This window comes from Petromyzon marinus, chromosome 12 (assembly GCF_048934315.1).
Source record: "Petromyzon marinus isolate PM22_M1 ecotype Great Lakes invasive population chromosome 12, UKy_Petmar_22M1.pri1.0, whole genome shotgun sequence".
NCBI classification, from domain to species: Eukaryota; Metazoa; Chordata; class Hyperoartia; order Petromyzontiformes; family Petromyzontidae; genus Petromyzon; species Petromyzon marinus.
In genome coordinates, this window is record NC_133678.1 from 6,361,727 (window position 1) to 6,386,472 (window position 24,746).

Genomic DNA, 24,746 nt, shown 5'->3' on the forward strand with positions numbered 1-24,746 from the left:
CTTGTCCATTGTTCATCCCAAAGTCTGCACAGGTAGAGATGATTCCCGCCATGACCTCACCTCCACCAACCCTTGCACCACCTATGCTTTGAGTCAAATTTATCCAGAGTGTTTAAACTTGGTCAGTTGTCGAACGTAGTGCCGGAGTGACAGCCAAGGAATGGAATGCGTCTGAGATAACGTCCACTGGGGAGATGGAGCAATGACAGCAACTCGTGTGTACTGTACGTGCTAGGTGGCTTGTTATATCACGGGAGAGAGAGAGATATAGATGAGAAAGGCTTGGGGAGGCCTCAGTGCAGCAGTGTGTCGAGCCTGACTGACAATAACGACCAAGGATTTAAACTTGGTAAAACAAATATATATAGCTGGTGCTCACATGCGCACGTGTCACATCTCAAGAGCAGCCAACGAGGCATTTATGAATTGAAGTTCCACTGAAAGTAAAACTTGTTCAAATTACACCTTGTTTGTGTTTCCTCAGGAGCGAAGCGTGACTTTACGTAGACAAGAAATAGGGGGCTTTGGACTAAGCATCAAGGTATGTGTTTGTTTTCATAGCGTGCAGCAGGTACACAGTGTTCCGGCGTAAACGTATAATCTTCAACGCGTATTTTTTTTTGTTGCTCACAGAAATTAATAAAAAAAACAAATTATTATACCGAACTGCATCATGTGGTGGTGTCAACACTGCAGCTGCTGAAATGGCAGCTCCGTTATAGGTAGCAGAATAGGTTCACCTCCGAGATGGAGTGAGGTCCTCCGGGCAGCAACGCAATAAACACCAACACACAACAACAACAACACCACAGCTTGACACAGTGTCACGAGCGCCGCTGGGACATCGACATTGGAGATCGCGCAACGCCTTCGTGTGCTGTGCCACCAAATCGAGCCGTTGTTTTGAATTGCGTATGGAATGAACATTTCAGTTTCAGCAATGACTCAACACATTCGTCAATAACCCTCCTCTTAAGTGAACATATATTATAGTCGATGTTATTAACCATAAATTTTTTTGGGGGGGGAGGGGGAGGGGATGGCCCTTCGTCGTGGCACGTGTATAGAGGAGGTCCATTGCCCGTAACGTTGCCTAATTTTTGTGTTCCTTTTAAAGCAGTGGCGGTGACGAATGTGTCAAAGCGTTGTTAGTTGGGCTCGTGCACTACTGCCAATGCAGTATCACAGACGAAACAAGATTAAGCATAACAACAACAGGTTTCCTTTAGATTAAGAAAATATATGTGTGTGTGCGTGCGCTATGATGTACAGACACAACTGCTGCATACGTTAATTAAACATGTTTGTACAAATGTCTTTTTCAAACAGGGAGGAGCTGAATACAGGGTGCCAGTGGTGATTTCCAAAATCATGAAAGACCAGGCAGGTAAATTCAAACTCTTTGCAAGCATTGACAAAATAACAATCTTGATTTGAAAATAACAATGTTTGTTCTGATTATTTTGACGACTAGCCTTTTGCCCGTCCAAGATGTGGGTGTATTGCAGTAAATCTGAAACTTGCAAGCGAAAATCAGACCGCGACGTGATATTAATTGCATCAATGCGTGTGCAATTTGTAAGGGCGCGGTGACACAGACCTATTTAATGTTAAGGCTATAACCCCTTGTTCATCACGACGTCCTTTTTACTTTGATGTCTCAACAACAGCCTTACGGAGATCACGTGATGACGTGAGGGTTCTGCCTTTGTAGTGAGGGTTGTCAGTTGACGCCGAGGAGGGGGGAGGAGGCGCCTCGCCCCCCCTTGTGGAGTGACGTCAGCCGCTAATTATTATTAATGAGGGGGAGGGTGCTACATGTGGAGTGACATCATCCGCTCATGATTATTAATGAGGGGGGGCTGGCCAACGTGGAGTGACGTCACACGCGTGGGACACAGACATTCTTGGCTCATTATAGTAGTGAATTAAAACCTCGTATTCGTATCTATAGAATACATCTCAACACTGCGGGGAATGTGTGTGTGTGTGTTTCGACTACGTAATAAATGTATGTGACACCCTGTATGTGAAAATTGCCAGGCCTGTAAAAGGCTCAAGTAATAAACGCGCATTATTTTGTAACAAGGTGTTATGCAACGACAACAAACTCATACAACGCCACACGTTGCCCACTATGCACAAGCCAAAACAATTTTCACAACCGTGCCACTTATTTAAAACAGTGATCCGAACAAATTCATTTAGTAAAAGTTGGACATCAGGTGAATGCTCATTCATCGGCAAATGAAATTGCCTTATTAGAAACGTATTTTGGCAGTGTAAATAGCACATATAGCAACGAAATATACCCCCCTCCCACCCACCCCTGTGTAGGCAGTTGAGGACAATACTGTTAGTGAGGTGAGATTAAGGCGTTGATGGCACACAAGGGGGTGATGCGGCCAGCATCACGCACGACCGCAGTGTTAATGTTTACATACCACAGTAAATAAATAGTCTCGAAGGCTGATGAGAGCCATGGCCAGCAATGGAAGTCAGGTTAGTAGCGCAGTGCCATAACAAACTGTGCCATCGCACCTCTTATGCATATATCACAAAGACAAAGATGCCCCCGATAGCCTTCACGGACTGTTGGGGCAAGTGCTCCAAGTGCTCTTAGCGAGCACCTATGAAGGCACACGAGAGGGTGGGTGACCAGCACCGCGCTCGGCCGCATTTGCCTCCTGAATGGCGACGTTTACACATCGCACTAAGTAATTATTTATGGCTGAGACGACCTAGGGGAGGATAATCGCCACTGGTGTTGGTCATGAGCGGGAATCGCTAACGGCCACACCACGAACACATGTATGTATGTACGTGCAAAATAAGTTGAATCCTAACGACTAGAAATTGGAAAGGCTATGCAACCCAAAATATATTTGACAATTAATTAAAATAATACATATATTAGAAAGAATGCAAGGGATTGACTGCAAGACAATGTGTTGTTACCTATATAAGTTAAATCATGTACATTTTTCTTTTAAATCCAGCTGACCAAACAGGAATGCTGTTTATTGGCGATGCTATTTTGAGAGTGAGTAATACCTTCCATTTCCATTTTGATGAATTGTTGTGATTCCCGATGAGAAAGAAAAAAAAACTGATTCATGTTATATTCATTTTAGTGTTGTTTTTTTGTAATGTACAATGATTGCACTGATTGATTGTACCTGCTTAAAAGCGATACGTTGCAATTTTCCCAAGCGCCAGTGGTGTTTCTACGTAGCCTTTGAAAATATCTTTGGATTTCTGTCCACCCAGTATGATTATGTCGACCGCAGTTAGTCGACCAGTGGGCTGCGTGTGGTGGGGTAAGGAGTGGTTACTTTCACCTCTGCTTGGAAGACTAGGCTGATGTTCCCTCGAGAAGGGCTCATAAGAGCTCCCCTAGCGTAGGGCCTTCTGCCAGCAGTAGCTTGAGCAAGCAATTTCAGGGCTGCACCTCTTCCTTTTACCATGTATGGCTTCTTAAAAGTAGATTTAGATAAGTTGATGTTATATACATCTTATCCCATACATTGGGCTGTGAATCTATTTCAAACCCCATGAATGTTTTATATTTCAAACAGATAAATGGCATCAATGTGGAAAACGCAACACATGAAGAAGTGGTAAGTTGTATGGTGCATTTTCAGACGTCGGTAAAATGGTATTAGTTTAAGTTCAACTCAAATTATAATGAAAGGTACGATGCATTAAAAAAAAATTGCGATGGAAAAATGAGTCATGGATTATGTTGCCCTCGTAAATATGATGTATGAATAACAAAAGAACGTCAATGTAATAAAGTGACTAGAAAATAACATTCAAAATTGCTACATTTCTCCAAAATAATGGATACACGAAATGTGTCTTAACCAGCAAAGCATAACAGGAATCCTTGCATGCTTTGAATATGAAGACGACATCACACACTTATACCCACATTCTGCACGCAGCATTTTGATGGGGACTCGCTCTCAATAAAGAAATGTGGCATTTTTAACGAAGACAGGCAGCAGAAGGACAAAGTAAATATTTACCAATTTCATCCCTATTAGTACGGTATAGCCATCATTGCGTATCGCTGCCAATGCCGCAGCCCCAGCTCTGATGCTTATCCCCACAAATAGCAGTGTATTTGTCAACCATTCTCTTCTCCTCCAAAAAGATGAATCGGCCAAGCAGGACTCTACCTAGAAATGGGGACAATGATCGGTATGGCCTTCCTCGGTCGTCTAAGCAAATAAATAAATAACGTGTAAAATGGTAAGCTGTCATTAGCGTAGCACTTAAACACTCCAAGCCGTCTGTGGTGCCATTAGGTACAAGTGCTGCAGACTGCCGGCGATGAGGTCACCTTTACAGTCCGGTATCTGAGGAAGATCCCTGCCTTTCTCAAGCTTCCGCTTATCGAAGAAGGCCAGTGTGAGTACGAGATCGGATTCTGGCCCCCACCCACCCACCCTATTTTTCCTTTACTCTTGTTCCCCTTCCCTTGTCGTCCCTTCCACGTATATTAAAAAAAACGACACTCCGATGCTCGCAGCCCCTGCTACGTGAGTGGGGCAGTGAGGCCAAAATTATCCCCCTTCCCAGAAGCCAGGAGCAACGAGTTCGAACTATGGTCTACGGAATTTCTGTCCTTCCCCCGCCCCCCCAGGACCCAGCCATAAAATTGGCCACATTTTTTTTTTTAAACGGATACAACTCTTTTTTTTTTCGTTTAATGTCAATAGCAAAAAAAATCAGACATAGCCTCAGAGTGGTTCTAGCGAAGGCAGCGCTCGATGCGCCTTGGCCTCTCTGCAGGTTGCGGCGGGTTAATGCGATTGGCCAAGCACCTCACGGAGCTACCCATTATCCTGACCAGACAGCGGCTCTGGTGTGTCGCCAACCCCGTTCCTGGTACGGCCGTACGCCGTGGTGGCTGCACGAATCTCACAACTGCGTTAGGCGCGAGGTTGGATGGCAAACTTTTGCTCCTTTCTAGCCTCGAGCTGTCACGTCACCAATGAAAGTGAAGAGAATAAATCCCCTCCTCTCCCCCCCCCCAAAAAAAGCACAATCACAAACTTTGTGTTGTTTTCTTCCCTTGAATTTACTTGCAGTGTGTTCATTTTATTGACTTGCAATAACGCCGCATTTAATATATAGGCCTGCAAAGCTGCTGTGAGTAATAACGCTTGTTTTATTGTTTCATACCATTTGTTACTTGATCATAATATATAGAGGGGGGGGGGAAAACACTCTTGTTTTCTCTGCCAATTATCGCAACGATGGTATAAATCGCACTTATACAACGCGAGCCACGATAATTATGTTGTGTATCTATACCACCGCGCGTGGGATATTTTTTTTTTTAGCTCGGACGAGCAATGTCCACATTTTACAAAGTTTACCTTCGTAAAAAAAACAATCTGTGAGAATCACGAGGCATTTATTGATTGCGATGCCGTCTCGGAGGTGTAAAACTGCAGCTCATTAGACGCCCCTTATGGACGCATTATTGCCATAAACGTATGCTTTGGGGACTTGTGGTCCCTTAATGTCGGGGCTCATTCCGTTTTGCAGATTCATCGATCCCCAGTGATCAAAGCAGCACTGCTTCCTCTCCTCTGTTTGACAGCGGGCTACACTTGAACAACAACTCCACCAACACAGTAAGTCTCATGTGACAATAAACAATAACACGGAAAGCTACACTTGGAAATAAATGCCTCTTGTGAACCAAGCCTCTCGTGACAAAGTGTAAGCACACAGGCATTAAGGGTAATGTAGCGGAGCCCTAATGGCATGCCCATGAACCTGCAAAGACGACAACCTGGACAAGAAAAAAAACAATTGCTGTTCCTTCACTGTGTGCATGCGGGATGTAGTCTTTTTTTTTTAACAGACTGGTGATCCCTCGTGCTAGATTTGATTTAACCGCTGTATGTTATTACAGGACGTTGTCATGGCATAATGGTTAGCACATTGGACTCCAGTTCAATTAAATCTTCCGGCACAGCAATACGTTTCTTAAATGCCTCCATCCCTCTCCATCCAGCAGTTTAAATATGCACGCCACAGTTCGTTAATTGGGAGATCGCATGAGGTGGGTAATCCCAACTCTTTGAAGATATCTGACGTGGAAGAGGAGACCAAAAAATATAATCTAGTGAAGCTGTCTGGAGCTCCCTCGAATTATAGGCTCTTCTGCTGGCAATCGTGAGAAAGGAATTGTAAGACCGCATCTTAACCTGTTTGGGTTCATATTTAATGACTAAAAAACGTCTTCATAGTCATGTTGGGCAAACTGACAGTGCTTTAACGGTCCAGTAAAACGTTAAAGAGGTACAAAAATAAACTAAGCAATGAGACACTACTGTTTCCATGTTATGCTCGCAGTTAAGCAGATTATATCTTGTGATACGCCAGCTGGTACCTTTGGGAAATCATTAAAATGAATTGAAATGATAACAAGCTAAGGCCGGTATATTTTCAAGCCGATTGTATACCAATTAAACACTGTGGAATATGAAGCGCCATTCTTTTTTGAAGCCCCTTTGAAGTTTAGAGGATTTTTTAAAAGTTATAATCTCTCAAGGTTTGACGTTTTTGGACAGAGTTTCATTTTAATTTGAAACTCTAATCCTTTGTTAGATGCTCATTATATTTTCAAAGCATGTAATTACCAGCGAAACGTCGTACTCAAAATTGTAAATGATGTTGATTCACTCTTCAACACACCAGTCGGCTAAAGTAGTGAATTATTTGTCTTTTGTAAACGTGACGAATGTTTTACTGTTTGGCCGTGTCGGGTGGTGGAGGGTTACGACACATTTATAAATAACGCGATCTAACCCAAAAAAAAAAACTTTATTATGAATAACAAAAAGTCGCGAATTTATATCACGCTGTTATTTATCCGTTCATTTACTTCCAAAAAGTCACCTCAATTAAACAGTGTGCAGCAAGTTTATAACGAGTACCTCTGTCTTGTGTTCCAGTGGTTACATTTTAGAATGTAAGCAATTTTATCCATTACCAGGTGTCTTGCATTATTGAGTGGCCAGATGGGAACATTGGGCTTAATGTCCTCCGAGCCGCGATACCCTTGTGATGCATTGGCAAATATAAACGAAGAGGTCGATCGGCTAACGCTGGTGTCAGGAGCAAATGCGTGATCACAAAACCATTCGGCTGCACGTATTTTTTTTATTTTCTATTCGACCCCTTGCTTCCACGTGAATGTATCTGCTTCGTGGTAAAAGCAATAATAGCTGAACTTATGAATTTCACAGAACACTCATCGCGGCTGTGGTCCCCATGAAGCGTTTTTTTTATTATTATATAAAAGTATATGGTGCAGCGTCGAATCGACTCCGCTGGTGATGTCCTGAGGGTTAACAAAGCAAACAATTTATCGTGCAGCTGCGTGACTCCTGAAAGTTAATGTCTTTGCTAGAGTGGCGAGGTAACACCTCTGGGCGCCTCAGCACATGGCTGGAGGTTACTGCTGAGTGAAATTGTCCTCCGACGCAGCGCATTCGTCCACGGTCATAGGCCAGTCACCATCAGTTACCCTAAAAAGAGCGTAAAGAAATTGGCATTGACACTTATTTCAGGTGGATCTAATTACGATGGTACAAGTAAAAAAAAAAATTGTGTCCGAGAGAGAACAAACATCTAATCTGTCTCGATGCCGCAGAGTTCTTGGGGTCAATCGACAAACCGCATCGCTGCTTGCGGCAGCGTTTACTTTTTAACTCGGGAGTCGTTCCCTGTCAGACTTTGCTCTCTGCCCTTGCATGGTAAATCCCCTGGCGATTAATTGGTAAAAAAAAAAAAATCGATTTAGTCGCATCCATGTGAAAGTCCACTGAAATTCAATAATGCTTGGCCAACAAAAAAAAAAGTTTTGCCAGGAAGTTTTAGATGTTTTAATAATTTAAGGGCGTTATTCATTCCCATAACAATTAATAATTGATTAGGCAATTTATATATATATGTATAAACCCTTGAACTGGAAAGGAAATGTATTCACATGCAATTTAGAAATTTAAACAACGCTCACTTAATTAACAAAAAAGTTTACTCAGAGCATTGTAAGGGCTGAAAAACATCCTCCGTGGACGATGGGAGTGATGAAATCAGCTCGTGCACAGGTGCTAGGGTGGATTGTCACATCGCAAAACCGTCAGCGGTGGCGACGTCTTGAGGAAGGCCTTCATCCAGCAGTGAATCGATCTTGGCTGACGAGAACGCTGATGGTGACGAACGGACCGACTCGACGTTCTTTGGGGGGGGGGGGGGGGGAATCGAGCCTCACAGCCAGCGGCTCCATTGCAAGCACGTCCCCGTGTGATGGCCCTGTAAGCAGACCCCGTCATCCCCATCCTCCCCCGTGTCGGCCACCCCTCGCTGGGAGAAGCGCTGGTGCGACTCCCTGGCGATTCCCCTGCTGCTGGCCAGGATATCCCTCTACACGCCGGGCTCCGACCAGCTCAGGTCAGTCGAGCACAAGGACACCCCCCATATTACCTTAGCAGACTGTTGGGGGCAAGTGGTGCTGTTAGCGAGCACCTATGAAGGCCGGCACGGCACACGAGGGGGTGGGTGGCCAGCAAAACGCCGGGCCGCCTTTGTCTCCCCAGTGGCGATGTTTACACACAGAATCAGGTACTCATTTGAGGCTGAGTCGACCTACGGGAGGCCCATGACCGGCTCAGATAATCGTCACTGGGTGTTGGCCGTTAGCATGAATCGTCGAGTTCATAGCGCAGCGCAATAGCCGCTTCTAAGACAAAGATCCCCCGTATAGCCTTAACAGACGGTTGGGGCATGTGCTGTGAGCGAGGATCGCTACACTACCGCATGCACACACACACACACACACGTGCATGCCTGCCTGTTTTCCAGCAACACATCTCCAACCAATTCACCCCATAGCGCAACCAGGTTTCATCGGATCTTGAAATCTGAGCAACAGCAAATTATGTTTGTAATGCACCCACAACCTAACACACATTTGACAGTGCAACTTTGCATATGAAGAGTGGAGGGGGTGGGGAGAGAAAGCAAGGAATTAATGGGAGTTGAAGAGGAAGTTTTTGAAAAGAAGACTTTAAAGCAAAGAGAGAGATGGGGACCCGGGTGGAGTTGCCATAGGGAAGTGGTTCCAGAGGGTGGGAGCGTAGTGGGTAATAAAGTGGTCACCGATGGTGCAATGGTGGAACAGAGGGTCTGGGGAGCAATGTGGAGGTCAGAGTTTAGTAACGATGAGTGCTCACGTGGGATGGAGCGGTGGTGCAGTGGTTAGCATACTGCGCCGTAACCATGACGACCTGAGTTTAATCCTCGGCCACGGTTAATATCAGTGACGTGATACAACTCCTAGGACTATCACGGTGTGGGGAGATTATTTTTTTTAATTTAGCAGTGGGTTGGCAAACGGTCTTAAATTATTATTATTATTATGATTGTTGTTGTTTATTTTAGTACTTAGATGGGTGACTGTCAGGGCTTTCCAGGTGTTGTAGGCGTGGGGGCTGCAATAAATGTCAGGAGATTGCAGTGCTGACGGTCCTTTTCTTGCATGGATCTTGGGGTTTCTGTCGGTTCTCTGGTTCCCTTCTACACAAAGCAAAAACACTCAGCAATGCAATTGGCCAAACATCCAAATGCAGCACCTTCATAAAAAAAAAATCTTAAGACTCAGAGAGGCTCTCATGGCTAATTACATGGCAGCGTTAGCCACAACTTGATTTTAATTTTTTTTTACTGAAAATAGTTTATTTTTTTTATGTTTAATTACGTGATGGCGCTTTGGGTGGAATATTTGTGCCAGAAAGGTGCCATATGTGAACCAAAAATAAACTATTAAAATTGTTGTTATCTTTATGGATGAGTGTGTGAGGTGGAAAAAAAAAAACAGTACCAAAATTGTCTAACTCTTTTAGCATCACAGAGGTACTTCTGAAGACTTCAGAGAACAACCCTGTGTACGCTCGTTACATAAAATACAACTAGGTAGGTGGGATTAAGGTAAGGCAGCTTTATTTGGGAAAGAACTATAAAAGGTGGTATAAAACTTCGTGGAGAATACTACAGAATTTAAAATAGACATTCCTTAGAATGAGAGGTGCCAGTAGTATATTTTATAGTCCGCGTTCGCTTGCGATCATTTTTAAAGTAAAACTTGACATTTAAGAGCTACGTTCAATATTCATAAATAGTATCGTGGATGCTGTCGACTGACATCCTGTCAACAAACGACAGAGGGATAGAAACAAATGGAGTGAAGCACAATGAGGCATAGACCTCAAGCTCATGGAATCCCAACGGGTGGAGGCAGTGGCGCTGTGGTGAGTGCCCTGCGCTACGAACCTGCCTACAGTGAACGTCAATGGTGAGTGATATCTGAACTGTTCCTGGATCTCCCACTTCGCCAGCCCTCGCTGGTCAATCATCCTCCATGACCGACACAGCATTGGCTTTCATCCAGCAATGGACTGACAAGGGGGCTGTAATTAAAAACGCGTGTGTGCCAAGCTTTGAGAAGAAAAAAAAACGGTATCGCGCATTGCAATATCATACATTATGTATTGTGGAGTTAGTTGCTCATTACACTTGAAATCATTTTCAAAATATCGTGTAACATCTTCTCTGTTCTGCAGACCCAATGCTTTTGAAGTCATAGCTATGGATGGCATCAGCTCTGGGGTTCTGCAATGCTACTCCATACAGGAGTGTGCCGACTGGCTGAGGTCCATTTCCACTGCAATAGGTGACCTCATTCAGCAGCATGTGAGTGTTTTTGGCCGAATGCTATTTCCCGTGCCTTGTGGCTGCAATAGAGGCCACTGCTAGATTTACCATGCAACGGGGGACACTGGCACACACATTGCACAAAGGCACATGATTAGACTATGTGACTGGAATACATTACGCACTACATTAAGATTACAAGGCTTATCAAACCCGAGAAAATGTTATAAGCTCCGTTAAATGGATTGCTTCTCGGTGGAAACATGACTCCCTTGAATGATTCGCCACAGAGTAAAATAAAAACAAATATGCACACATTCAAACATGTGTTACATTTTCACTTAAAACTTTCGTGACTGCAGAAATTCATGTTCTTTGGTTCTTTCGGTAAAGTCACGTAGATAGAAAAATAATAATACAAAATAAAGTGAATAAAAAATAATCAATATAAAATAAAAAAACCACTAGTGTAGACTCAATTTTGATTTAAAGCTTTCGTGACTACAGGGATTCATATTCTTGGTTCTGTCGGTAAAGTCACGTAGAAGGGAAACAATAAAATAATTTAAATATAAAACAATAAAATGATCACGACGTTTCGACTGCAACACAAGCAAACATCATCAGGTGTGAAAACCACCACAGCAAGAAAATTTCCTGTGGTTGTTTTCACACCTGATGATGATTGCTTGTATTGCAGTCGAAACGTCGTGAAAATTGTATTGTTTTATATTTTTATTATTTGATTGTTTCCCTTCTACGTGACTTTACCGAAAGAACCAAGAATACTAGTGTAGACTGTAGCCTAGGTCTTAATCGGAGTGAGTGTACTGGCAGTCTATAAAGTAGACTGTAGCCGGGTTATTAGGCTTGGTGAGTGTACTGGCAGTCTATAATGCAGACTGTAGCAATGGTTATGGAGCTGGGTGAGTGTACTGGCAGTCTATAATGTAGACTGTAGCCTGGTTTTTAAGCTGGTAAGCGTATTGGCAGTCTATGATGTAGACTTATTATTTGTTTTTTTATTCACTTAATTTTTTATTATAATTTTTCTATCTACGTGACTTTACCGAAAAAAACAAAGAATATTTGTTACATTATACCAACGCTTCGCATTAAATATGGTTATTATATTTTGTTTCAGATTAGGATGACCAATAAAAATCTATCACTTTATGAGCAGGTAAGTCTTTGAACTTGTATATGCTATAATTATTGTTGTACTTATTACATTTCTTTTTTTAAATAATATACGATAACTTATAACAAAAGTGCCTTGCCTTCTAGGAGGAACACATGTTTTAGCACAGTGGAAAAGATCAGATAATGGAAACATATATATCATTATTATCACTGCTCCCCAGTCATACTAAACATTAGTCACTGTATTTCAGTACTCATAACATAAAACATTCAATTTATTTCCATATATTCGACTAATGAAACCTTTACTAGATAGACCATGATTTTACAATCCAAAGCAAGCCTTTGAATTACACGTTTAACGCAAAATGTAATTTATAAATTGGAAATGTATAATACGTTTTAGTCCCTTAAAAGTGTCATTGGAGCAAACTCTACAGTGCCCCGCTTGAGAGTATTTTGACCTACTCTAACCATACTTGCCCATTTTCTCGAAAGAGACACCTTTAACAGATGCCTGTGTATACTGAACATCAGTTGTACCTTTTACATTTTTTGGGCGAGAAGAAGTGGCTCACAACTGCAAGGGTTGGTAAATCAATGCAGATTCGTGAAACTTCCAAACCATTGATGGGCTGTGAGGTAAGCAGGAACGTTAGGGGGAGAGAGGGGGGGGTGTTTACACACCTATGTGGTCTTTTGAGTGTGGGTTTGATGGAATTGCGGCCTATAAAAACATCACCATTATTAACACTGCCATATAACAACAAATATATATAAAGGCGGATAATAATATGCTAAATGGCACTTCTTCAAAGCAGAGAGAGTATATACATTGGGTAGGTACTGTTTCTAAATTGTACTATGCAGTGAGGTGCCTGGAAAGTCCTGGGTCATACAAAGTTAAATTATCAACAGTTTTAAATTGACCTTTTAACCTTATACGATAATTGATGTGCAGATTAACAATTTGAAGAGTCATAGAATTGTAAATAAACTGATTGAATATTTCGTGAAACATATAAACTCAAACACATGTTAGCTTCACTCACTCTTGCACTTAATCTTTCCAATGCATTTATGCAATCAAACGTCCTTGCTTTGGCAAATCAGGTCACGTCCGACATGATGTACACCTGCAGTATGATTTAGAATCAAGTGAAATGTGGCCCTCCATTAAAGCAATGTTGAAGTCAGAGCAAAGCACTTAGTGTTATGAACATAAATAAAGTATTTATAAAAAATGTATGCAAGTGGCAACATTCACCGATTCCATTCCCAGACAGTGCTCAAATCTAAATTTAACACAAAATCCAACCATTACGGCCAAAATATATTTATACATGCGCACAGACGTTTTATGACCTTTAAAAAGCATGGTGAAAACATTTTATTAATTGTAAAGTGAATGCCTTAGCAAGTTTATAACATTTCCCTATAGGTTCCAATTATAGGGTAAGTTCATTAAAACAACAAAGGAGGGTTAACTGTACGTTTTATATATATAAAAACTGATTTGAAAGTTAAGAATCTTACCCTCTGGGCAAAATAATTTTCTTGCAACCACACTTTTAAATTTAATTCAACTCAAACAACGGAGTTATTCTCAGATGCAATTTTCCTTATCAACATAAACGAGTAAAAATTTAAATTGCTGGCAATGAATTTGATACGTTCACAGCCTGCGCAAATCTTTGTCATAGCATAAATTTACAAAAACAAAGTCACAGAAGCTACCTATGTGTCATTTATATGCAAAGATTAATTCTACAATATTTTACTGAAACCGCGTGATAATGTGGACTACGTACGTATGTTGAACTTATTTCGCTCCATATGTAGCCAACCTTACTAATCGGCGTTACATAGGTATGTGCGGTTCGATACCTAATTGGAGGTATGTCCGATTCTACCTTAGATTGTGCACATGGGCTGGGTGGAGGAGAGAATTCAGGATGCAGAATTTGGGCAGCACTACCAGTCACGTTTCTTGGCCCTGAGAGGCCCCAACATGTTTCTCTTCTCGGGACCCCCGGTAAGTGGCACCACCTTGTCTATCCTATAAACAGGACAGCTCCACCACCACCACCACCTCCCACCCCACCATCCCCTGCGTTGGCAGGATATAATAATGAATGGACGGTCATGGGCTAACAAAAATGAACTCCTCCATCCGCTGAGCCATCAGAGAAATCATTACAGAAAGATTTATGAGGCCTACCGTAAAAAAAGATGTAATGGACAGATCAAGGGAGCCCAGATGAACTAACTGAGCAAACACCAAAGAAAGCAGCACAATGCATCATTCATCGAATTGACAAATCAGATAAATGAGGCATCCACAAGAGCATTACTCCATGAAATCGTGCTTCTGAAGCCGGTGAAAAAAATGCGAGATACGACTTAATGTTTGAAATGCTTTTGCATTCATTCCATTTCTTGACCTGTAACGAAGTGTGATGCTTTGAGTCGTCCGCACAAGCGTAGAAAGCAACATCCGCTTTGAACTATTCAAATATCTACTACGTGGCAGAGTTTAAATATTTGGAGAGGGAGGGAGGCGGGGGGGGGCTGGAAATGTACGGAGTAATAATTTAACCTCATGTTATTTTGGCCAAAGTGTTCACATCTTATTATTTTCTTGTCAACGTAGCTCAGCTTATGTGACTGGGCGAGAGGAGAGAAGATGTACGATCTGTGTGAAACGTTTCTGAAAACCCACAAGGTGCGTAACAGCTACAGGTGTAGCACGGTTCAGCAACTTTCCTTTTACATACTTTCTTTGATTTATTTTTCGTTATTTGCTTACTTTTGCTATACTTTGCAATGCCATCGTATTTTTTTATTGTTTGTTGTATCTTTCTGACCCGCCTTTACTGGACATCTGTGAAAAAAGAGCTTCATAGCTCCAATAGATACAGATTCTGAAGCGCAAATATACGGTATATATTTTTTAACATAGCAGTCGAATGTGCAATTTATGTACTATCTCAATGCACACAATGTTGTAAATGTATTTAATAAATAATGTAATAGTGCGTTACGATTGATTGTTCTGAGCATCGATTAATGGATGCAATAAATCAATTGCAGTTCTCCATCAAAGGTGATCGGTGTGAGTATATACTCATATATCCATTTCTATTTTCCTGTCATATTTTGTGCATCAGTGGGACCGATATTGACTGCATTTTCAACGATGGTCAATGAACACAGTATCCTCACCCGTAATTGATTTCCAAGCATTGTGGTCATAGTTCAAGGTTACGATGAACAATATGATGTGCATGTTTAACACGTAAGCTTTCGCGGCCAATATTATCAATAATAGAGGTTTTTGGGTGGCTGGTTTAAGAGCATATTTATATTTAAGCAATCTAACCCAAAAACTTCTATTATGGACACGATATGGATGTTCTATCGAAATGAACATTGTCATCTGTCATTAGACTATACATCTACGTGTCAATATGTAATAGCGTATTTTCCATTTCAATAAAATTACTGTACTATTGAGCATGTGATATCATTTGTCAACAATGTTTCATGCTGGGCTAATCTACCCACAGTATAAATAGGTACACAACACGGTCAGTTGATCAGCAAGTCACGTGTGGTGGGTTAAAGTGTGGGTACTACCACCTCTTCTAAGACGTCTGACCATTTTGGAAGAAGTAGGGAAAAATAGATCTAGAGGGCTCTTTTGAGCTTCCTCTAGGCGAGGCCCTTCCACCAGCAGTTACATGAGCTATAAATTGCAACGAATTGCAGAGCTGCACCTGTAATTTAACATTTTAAAACAAAGCAGAGGTTAACACGTATAACCACATAAGTATTTCGTGGGAATTCTGCAAAACAATATTCCATAATGTAAACGTTTAACCATCTTTCATATTTTTTTTTATTTTGATGAAGGCCTTTCACAGACAATGTATCAATTTTAAGCCAATATCCTGTAACAATGGAATATATTACTGCTAATGTCTGAATTGATTTCTGTGTAATTGTTTTAAAGTGTATTTTGATTATTATTGGCAGACCGCACGCTCGTCGTGCTAAAATAAATTATAGCTGTGAGCTGGTTGGAAGCCAGTGTCAAATGCACAACAAGGCCACTGTGACCTATTGGTAATAGCAGAAGATTAACAAATCATGTATTTGATTCTAAGCGGCATCGCATCTTTGTCTGTTGGTCTGCCCCAACTGCTGCGTCCATTCCATGACCCGGCAAAGAAATGCACGACACAACAATAGCGCGCTAAACGGCAAACGCTTTCGCTTCTGCGAAAGAAAAAAAAATAAACACGTCCCGAAACGGGCAGCCACCATCCCACCGAAGCTTCTGTTGACCCGAGCGAGGCTTGCCGCCCTTTGTTCGCCGTTTTGTGGCTTGGTTTACTTGGCTGCGAGCGAGCGGCGGCAGTCGGGGCACTCACGCGCAGGCTTCCCCAGGAGGTTGACCTGCGCGACATGAGGCCGTGCTGTTTCAGCGTGCTGACCGGCACGGGCGACAGCCACTACTTCAGCACGGAGCTGGCGGGCGACGTCGCACTCTGGGAGAAGGCATACCAGCAGGCACAGTTCTCCGAGGTGCAGCGAGTTGGGGTACGCCAGCACACGCAATGTGGTCCTCCGCGCCTCTGCTCCCGTAGGTGACGGTCGCTCGAGATCGGCTCTCCTCGCGCCTACCGACCGCGCTCATCAAACTTCCCAGGAACATTCGAATCGGCAATGAACCCGGTTATTTAATAAGCGCGTTTGCCTCGGTTGCAGATCGAGTGGATGCAGTGTACACCTGCGTCGAGTGGAACAGGCTGGAGGGGACTTTTTTTCAATGTGGGCATTCTCGTGGACGAAATTATGTGCATTTTACATTCCCCCTTCTCTACACTTTGCAGAATTGAACATGAAGCACACTATTATACACTAGACTTTGAATTGCGTTTTCGCCCAGATAGCAGATAAAAGTCGCGTGCTTTGTTACCGCACAATTTACTTGAGCGTGGAAATGTTTGCTGTATAATTCAAATAAACATCTCACAATTGTTTTGATTGTAACAAAACAAAGCATTTGCATTATATGTTTGCATTTCTCACATAGTGGCAAAATTACGGTGTATGTAATTACAGACCAATTATATCGGTGATGATTTTAGTGAAAGATATTCAAGCACTGCAAAAGTACTCAAAGTATGCACTTCGTGTAATCGGTGCAATCTCAAGTCATTACAGATACTATGTTGCAGCTATTGCATGTCTGCAAGTGAGTGGCGAGTGGCTAATTATCATCACAACATTCAATGTTCCAGAGGTGTCAGATTGCTCTTCAAATAGATTACCCTGTTTTCTTTCGGCTCACGAGTAGTGGGCATTTGCTAGTTGTAATCCTGGCCACATAAAATGCTGGCTAAAGCGAGACAACGGGGGAACTCTTGGTGAATACTAAGATACCTTAATGCAACACGAATATCAGCTACATTTAATGTTATATTATTCTCTTCCTTGGCTAGACATGACACATTTACACCGGTGGATGCATGACCAAGCAGTAGGAGCATGTTTGCCGCTTGTTGCAGAAGTTCGCAAATCGCAACCAGCGGCCGCCGTGACTTGATTTGAAAAAATAGTAGGCCATGAACGCAAGCGTCATGGTCCAAATTTGACAAATTTGAAAGTCATTTGCAAATAACTATTGCATATAGCAACATCGCCCCTACTGTGAAACTCCCGCCGATTCACAATGCAGTCATCTGTGAAGCATAGCACCTCCGTGGTAACCTTGCGCTGTGAGAATGGCGCAAATACCAAATGTACATGATTTCATTGACGCAGCGTGGAAAGCACGCGGGCAAATCCTCCGGACACGATTTTTGTGCAGTCGTAATATTTGTGGTTTTTCAACATTAATTGGTAGCACTCGATCCAATGCCAACAGAAGGCAAAATTTCGATTTAAAGCTTTCGTGACTGCAGGGATTCATCTTCTTGTCTCTTTCGGTAAAGTCACGTAGAATGGAAATTCAATAATAAAAATAAAACATAATATAATAAAATTCTCACGACGTTTCGGCCACAACACAAGTAGCCTTCTTCAGGTGAAGGAACAGAACTATCGGGACGACAGCGCTTCAATGAACGCTGCTAAGCTTCGCAGCGTCTTTTAAGCTGGGTGGGAGGAGCAGAGCGCCTTGACAAAGGAGTTTACATATCAAGAGAATAATTTAGCATTGAAATAGCTGTGTTAAAGTGTTGGATTAGCAGGGTGTTAAAGTCAGAAATTAGCATGTAACTGGGAGATTAGCATGTAACTGACTTTACCGAAAAAACCTAGAAGAAGAAGGCAGAATGCCAAGCAGTAGTCCTTGAAGGAATGCTCATTAAATAAAGCATACATTATTCATGCACGAGTGCATAACTTGAGGCCAAAATGGAAAGAAACATTTAACATTTTAATAAATAAATAAAGCGCGCTATTAATTGCTCTTAAACACTGTAGGAATTACATTTTTATCTTATTAAATTAATAACGCATTTCAATCACCTGCACACCACGTTGACACTGGCATTAATGAAACACCATTTCTCATATTCAATAACCGTGTACAGAATTAAAATGTGCATTCTCAACTAAATTAACCTCTGACCACATCCTGCATTCATTCATCTCTGAAACCTTGGCAGCAATGATATGTAAACGACTCCACAATTAACGTCATGGAGATGCCCGTATCTGATTTAACTAGCAGCTAATCATATAAAAAACACAGCGTATGTCAATATCTGTTAATGATTATAATTCAACCTACAATCCTCATTTGGGAAAAGATTTAGATATTTCATTGGGTTACATTAGCACTCATATCACATTTTCTTCATAAAAACAAATGTTGCGTCTTTGTAAGCTTAATGAGGTTCATATTATTGGTTCTTTCGGTAAAGTCACGTAGAAGGGAAACAATAAAATATATGGACTCGTCCATCTGAATAACTGCCAAATCGCTCTCCGTGGTGCTAACGTAAAAAAACGCCACTTTTTTCATTTCTTTGCTGTGGTTTGCACACCTGACGATGATTGCTTGTGTTGCAGTCGAAACGTCGTGATAATTTTATTTTTTATATTTTTTTTATTTTATTTTTTCCCTTCTACGTGGTGACTTTACCGAAAAAACCAAGAATATGAATCCCTGCAGTTACGAAAGCTTTACATCGAAATTTAGTCTACACTAGTGTTTTTTTGTTTTTAATTATTTTATTTTGATTATTTTTGTATTCACTGTATTTTGTATTATTATTTTTCTATTTACGTGGTGACTTTACCGAAAGAACCAAGAATATGAATCCCTACAATCACGAAAGCTTTCAATCGAAGCTTAATGAGGTTGTTGTATATAGAACTGGGCCTCTTCGTGAAAAGCATAGCAGACTTTCACGGTCATTTTACAAACCTAACTTTGATTTGTATTACAGTTTATATGTTACACCAGAAATATCTTCCGACATTTGCTCGCGATGTTTGTATCGATCTTGCATTGTGAAAATTGGACTGCAGTGTAATGGGAATCTTGTGCATGAACATTTCTTTTCAGAGCAAAACCTACAGCTGCGTATGGCGTGGTCACGCGACTGGGCTCACAGTAGATTTCAACCTGGGCTTTGCTTGCTTTGAAGCCAACTCCAAGGTGACTTCTGAAGGTGTTCGCAAAATACTCTACACGAGTGTTGAAAATCCGACCGTCACATATCCGCCCTGACCAATTAACCGCCCACACCCAGTGTGTTGTTCGCGCACGGTGTAACTGTCATGTTCTACAGACGTTCACAAATCAGACCGTTAAACAAGCAGTAATATATTCTTAGCTCTTTCGGTAAAGTCACGTTGAAGGGAAACAATAAAATAATAAAATATATATAAAACAATAAAAATTCTCACGACGTTTCGACCATAACACAAACGGTCGTCATCAGGCGAAACGTCGTGAGAATTTTTATTGTTTTATATATATTTTATTATTTTATTGTTTCCCTTCAACGTGACTTTACCGAAAGAGCTAAGAATATGAATTACTGCAGTCACGAAAGCTTTAAATCAAAATTGAAGCAGTAATATCTTCTAAATTGTGCGTACATCTTTTTACCTCTACAGCACACTAAACAATGTGCCCATGCTTAAAGTGATTTGCGCTTCATGTTTGCCCAGTAACCTGTTGTGCTCAGTCCGTTATTTCTCTGCAGATGTTCACATATTTCAACTTTTCACATGCCTGCCTTGACCTCAGTCCCCAGAGAGCCAGTTAAACTATGTTATATCACAAATATAAAAATATAAACATTGTTTGTTTCCACAGCAAGTATTTTGGCGGTATAAATTCTGCCAGCTGAAAGGTTCATCTGATGATGGGAAATCGAAAATAAAGTTTCTTTTTCAAAAAAACGATCCTAGATTGATAGAAACAAAGGTAAGCTGGTTTGATGAATGCTCACTGTTACTCTTGAACTTGCTTCATATGACTGATGGATAACTTCAAAACGCTGCTTTTTCATCACTATCATTATCAGCCATGATCAATCCACTGTTGGATGAAGGGTCTCACCAAATGGCCAGCACCTCGTCATAATTCCGCAACGGAACAATTTCACCACTCCATCTCCACGGAGGAAAAAACATTTTGACGTGTTCCGTCCTGCATTTTGTAATAAAATTCTGCATTTCTGTATTAAACATTTTATCCAATTGTTGTTATGTGGTTTTACTGCCAACTTGCCGTACTGCCGTATATTAATTACATGTACGTGAATATATAATTGTTAATAGAACTATATTAAATTATAATAGTTAGCACACTGGACTTAACATGCGGATGTTGCCGGTTCAACCTCCTGGCGCGGTAGTTGACACGATGGGCACATTTCTTAAATGCCACCGCCTCTGTCCGCTCGGCAGTATAAAAGGGTTCACTACAGTTAGTCGATTGGCAGGCCGCACGCGGTCCTAACAAGTGTGGGCACTCCCATCTCCAAGATATCTGGCTAACGTGAAAGAGTAGAAAAGTAGGCCAAGTATCCTCTAGTTGGGCTCAATGATATTTGGGAGGACCTTTCGATAGCAGTTGCATGGTCAATTAAATTACGTTTTACAGGATATGCAGTAATTTATATATATTTTGGGGGGGGGGGGGGGGTGGGCAGAGACCGCAAATTAATACCCTCAGTATAACCACTTTCCACCGGATTGACATAATATGTTGGAGGGTTTGTGCTTCCTGCGTCTCGTGGGAATATCTACGAGGCCCTTCCGCCAGCGGTAACACGAATAAGTCATTGCAGGACTGTGCCTTTCTAACCGTAATCTTTGACGTTTTTTTTCAGGAGCTGGAATTTCCCAACCTTGTGGCAGCGCTACACTGCATCCACTCATTCATCTCTGCCAAGGTGGCCCTGGTGGATCCATTGTTTGTGGAGAGCCAATGCGGAGGGAAAATGCAAATCTACTGCAAGTGAATCCGAGAGGGTTTAGCGATCTCCATGTGTCGACTTGAAAACTGTTGACGAGCAAACAGGCCCTGCGAGGGTGGCCGAGAGACGAAGCTCAGCCAAATAACGACACCGATGTATAAAGAAGAGCCGAGTCCAATTGGCGTTGATCCGCGTGAAGGAGGAAACGGCCGGGAGTTTTTGGCAGGCCCCGACTCCCTCGATGGCTGCGCTGGGGCAATGAACACGCGGCTCCAACAAACACAGAAAAGATTGGCCCAGCCAAAGGACATATACTCCACCCCCAGCCCCTACCGGGACACATGTACTGTATATGAATATATTTATATATTTTTTATATAATTCTGAATCTTGTTATAGAAGTTTTAAAAAAGAAGGGTCACGATTCACAAAATGCCACTTAAAACCACAATGTGATGCCAGCACTTTCTAGATAAGCGGCTTTCAAGTCGATCCAAGTGGATGGAGTAAGTGAAGCACTCCTGTGGTTTTGTGGGATTCAATGCTATTTTCTTCTTTCATGTCACATACAAATGAAGACCCTGGCATACGGCTTTCGTAAATTTCTTTAACTATTTACACTCATGGTGTTTCAACATCAACTGCGCATTCTTCACATTATTTCCGACTTGTATAAACGGAAATATTTGTTACAAAACAAATTCTGGTCCGTAACTTTTTACGCCCTAACTAGTTCACGTTGTCATGGATAAATGGGAGTCACGCTATCGCGTGAATCACCTTGTTACGAAGAAAATGCGGCCCCTTTGCCCAATCCAAGCACAAACACTCGCATGGGTAAGTCGTGGGTGTCGTGGCAAAATGGATATGAAAAAAAACCGAACACGCAACATCACTTTTACAAGCGGTTTAGACAAGCCAAATCCCCGTTTAACCTTGTGCTCAAGATGTTTTTTTTTTAACGGCATTTTTCCAAATCTCAGTTTTTCTACGGCTGAATGAGTGCGGGTTTAGCAAGCACGCCTCTTTCATGTCAGCGCCATCAATTTGTTCTCAGATTGAAAGACAATCTCGGTTTAGAGCCAGCCGGACTCAGCTTCTGTACTTTTAGGTATTGCCTGCGCTCGGCAGCCCTGTAGCATTGACCTTGTTTAAAGGAAGAGGGGGGAGGGGATAGACAACCTCAGAGTGTGGGACAACGCAGTCAACCGTGAAACAAACTTTTTAAAGACATGTTAAATGCCAAACAGAACGAGTGACGATATGATCTGCGTCTGCCTGTTGTGCATTCTGCTGCACGCTCTCGTCCCCGATGTATATGAACAAGGGCTGTGAAACCCATCGCTTAATTGTAAAAAAAACACGTGCATTTTTGTACAGCCATATCCAACTACCGCTGACTGTATTCAAATGAGGCTTGCAAATTACAACACGGAGCCTTCAGCAAGTTGGGGGGGGGGGGGAGGCTTTGGAGGGGGGGGGCTTACATCCTTACGCCCCCCCCCCCACCTCATTGGTAGGGGATCTGGCACTCACTGCTCGGCGCCAGACGTGTTTCATGGTGGGGTTGGTGGTGCAGAGGGCGCGTGGCTAACGCCGTGTCGTCGTCGTCTTCTCCCGCATCTCATCTCTGCGTGGCCACGCACCAGTGGGGTCTCTCTGGCTGCCACGCGGAGGAGCGGTGGAGTGACGGGCGCGATCCGTCGCTCCGTTGTGCCCCAGCGGGTGGCTTGCGGGCGGGGCGAGCGGGCGGGTGGTGCCGCGTCCGTGAACCCACTTCGCTCTCGGTTTGCTCCGCATGCAAAAAGCGGAGGAGGTGTTTGCCCCCCCCCTGCCCCCCCTGCCCCCCCCTGCCCCCCCTGCCCCCCAAACACGCGCGCGCCACCCTCTTCCCCGAGTGCAAATGCGTTCGCCGTCAAGTTAACTGAATGTCGATGTCATTCCACATTACATTAATGCCAAAGTAGAAAAACATATAAACTTAATTTGAATTCACAAATAAGGACGATAAAGGTGACATACGTAGAACGTGCGCTAATTAATTTTTGCTTTACGTGTAAGTAGATATACCTAAAAGTAATATGTGAAGCATATGCATTTCGCACGCATCTTACATATACAGGGTAAACTGCTGTACTATAGGATTTTTATTTTAAACAAAGCCATACATTATTTGAATAGCAAGTACAGTACTATAGTGTTGTAGAATGTCGCATGTTCTGTGCAGAGTGCTTTATTTTGTTTTTGATATACAGTTGAACGCTTTGGTTTGGAATGAGAATGTGTATCTTAATTTTGCATAGCACTGCATACAGATTATTACCGTATTCTCCAGATCATAATGCACGTTTTTCTGTATTTTAAATTAAAGGTTGAGGGGGGATGCATCTTATTATCTGTCAGGGATTTGAGTTTAGGGATTTGTATAATTTTATTGACCGGGGCATGTTTGGAGTGTCTTATTTTCCAGATCATTTAATTATCCAGAGTATATGTTAATAACTAAACAGCAGCGGTATAATTATGTCTATTACATATAAAATTGTACATATCAGTGGCCCACTTCGGAGTGCAAATCCTCTTTATAAACACATTTTGATTGTATAAGAAATGGCACAGATACTTTTATCAGATGTTACTTAGCTTGAAAGAGCGTGTTTGTAATTACGTTTCTTCATATTAAGTGTTTTAAAATAAAGCACTTGTTAATGAATCTACTGTCTTACCCATATTTAATGTAAACTTGATAATAAAAAAGAGAATATTTTATTAAAACACTTTGCTGATTACCTGTATTCCGTATGTACTTCTTTGGCAATGTAAATTGTTATAATTCAATAATACGCGCTGTAATTTTTTCTGTGTGCACCGATATCAACAGCCATGATCAATCTACTGCTGGATTGAACGTTCCCTCAAGCTGTTGCGACATCTCACAGTTCTGCGATGCAGCCATCGCACGAGCCGATCTTCTTGCTCCGTAAATCCCCAGTGCCACTTTGTTGTTAGTCTTGACCACTGGTGATCACCTCTTCTAGCAAATGCGTCCAGACAAAGCCCCCACTCACTTCATTGAATTCGGAATACATTTTCTGGATTCAATTGCCATTCCTTGTTCCCATGTCTATGCCTGCACCAAATCTGAGATGGTTAAATGGCATGCCTGTATTTCTTCAAATGATTTTTTTAAAATAGAAAACATTCCTGCATGCCCTTGTGAATTACCATGGTGAAAGAGTGTCTTCTTTCCAGACTCCGCTTCTCACATGTATTTTGTAACATTCGCCATTCATCCTCAGTGGAGCTGTTGCATTTTTGATAATGACTTTGCTACATGTTAAAATACTTTTTCTTCAGGTCGAGGTTTGTGAAAGCTCGGATGCCTGCATTAATATCCACCGAGTGAAACTA

General features: G+C 42.0%; 1 protein-coding gene across 5 annotated transcripts in view; it reads left to right on the forward strand.

Annotated features, from left to right (window-relative positions):
• The window catches only part of LOC116941632 (gamma-2-syntrophin-like), a 150,760-nt gene extending 126,636 nt beyond the window's left edge, over positions 1–24,124 (forward strand). For 2 of the 5 annotated variants that reach the window (XM_076066546.1, XM_032952899.2), the window contains 15 exons: positions 485–541; positions 1,330–1,387; positions 3,000–3,043; positions 3,579–3,620; positions 4,314–4,416; positions 5,563–5,651; positions 8,351–8,481; positions 10,650–10,779; positions 11,885–11,923; positions 13,802–13,918; positions 14,537–14,608; positions 16,336–16,488; positions 19,469–19,561; positions 20,228–20,338; positions 21,249–24,124. In XM_076066546.1, the coding sequence (XP_075922661.1) occupies positions 485–541; positions 1,330–1,387; positions 3,000–3,043; positions 3,579–3,620; positions 4,314–4,416; positions 5,563–5,651; positions 8,351–8,481; positions 10,650–10,779; positions 11,885–11,923; positions 13,802–13,918; positions 14,537–14,608; positions 16,336–16,488; positions 19,469–19,561; positions 20,228–20,338; positions 21,249–21,380 (1,371 nt within the window). In that variant the 3' untranslated portion in view covers positions 21,381–24,124. Of the gene's footprint in view, positions 1–484; positions 542–1,329; positions 1,388–2,999; positions 3,044–3,578; positions 3,621–4,313; positions 4,417–5,562; positions 5,652–8,350; positions 8,482–10,649; positions 10,780–11,884; positions 11,924–13,801; positions 13,919–14,536; positions 14,609–16,335; positions 16,489–19,468; positions 19,562–20,227; positions 20,339–21,248 lie in introns of those variants that run through there. The other 3 variants (XM_032952901.2, XM_032952900.2, XM_032952902.2) reach the window with 3 other exon arrangements.
• Positions 24,125–24,746: the final 622 nt, after the last annotated feature.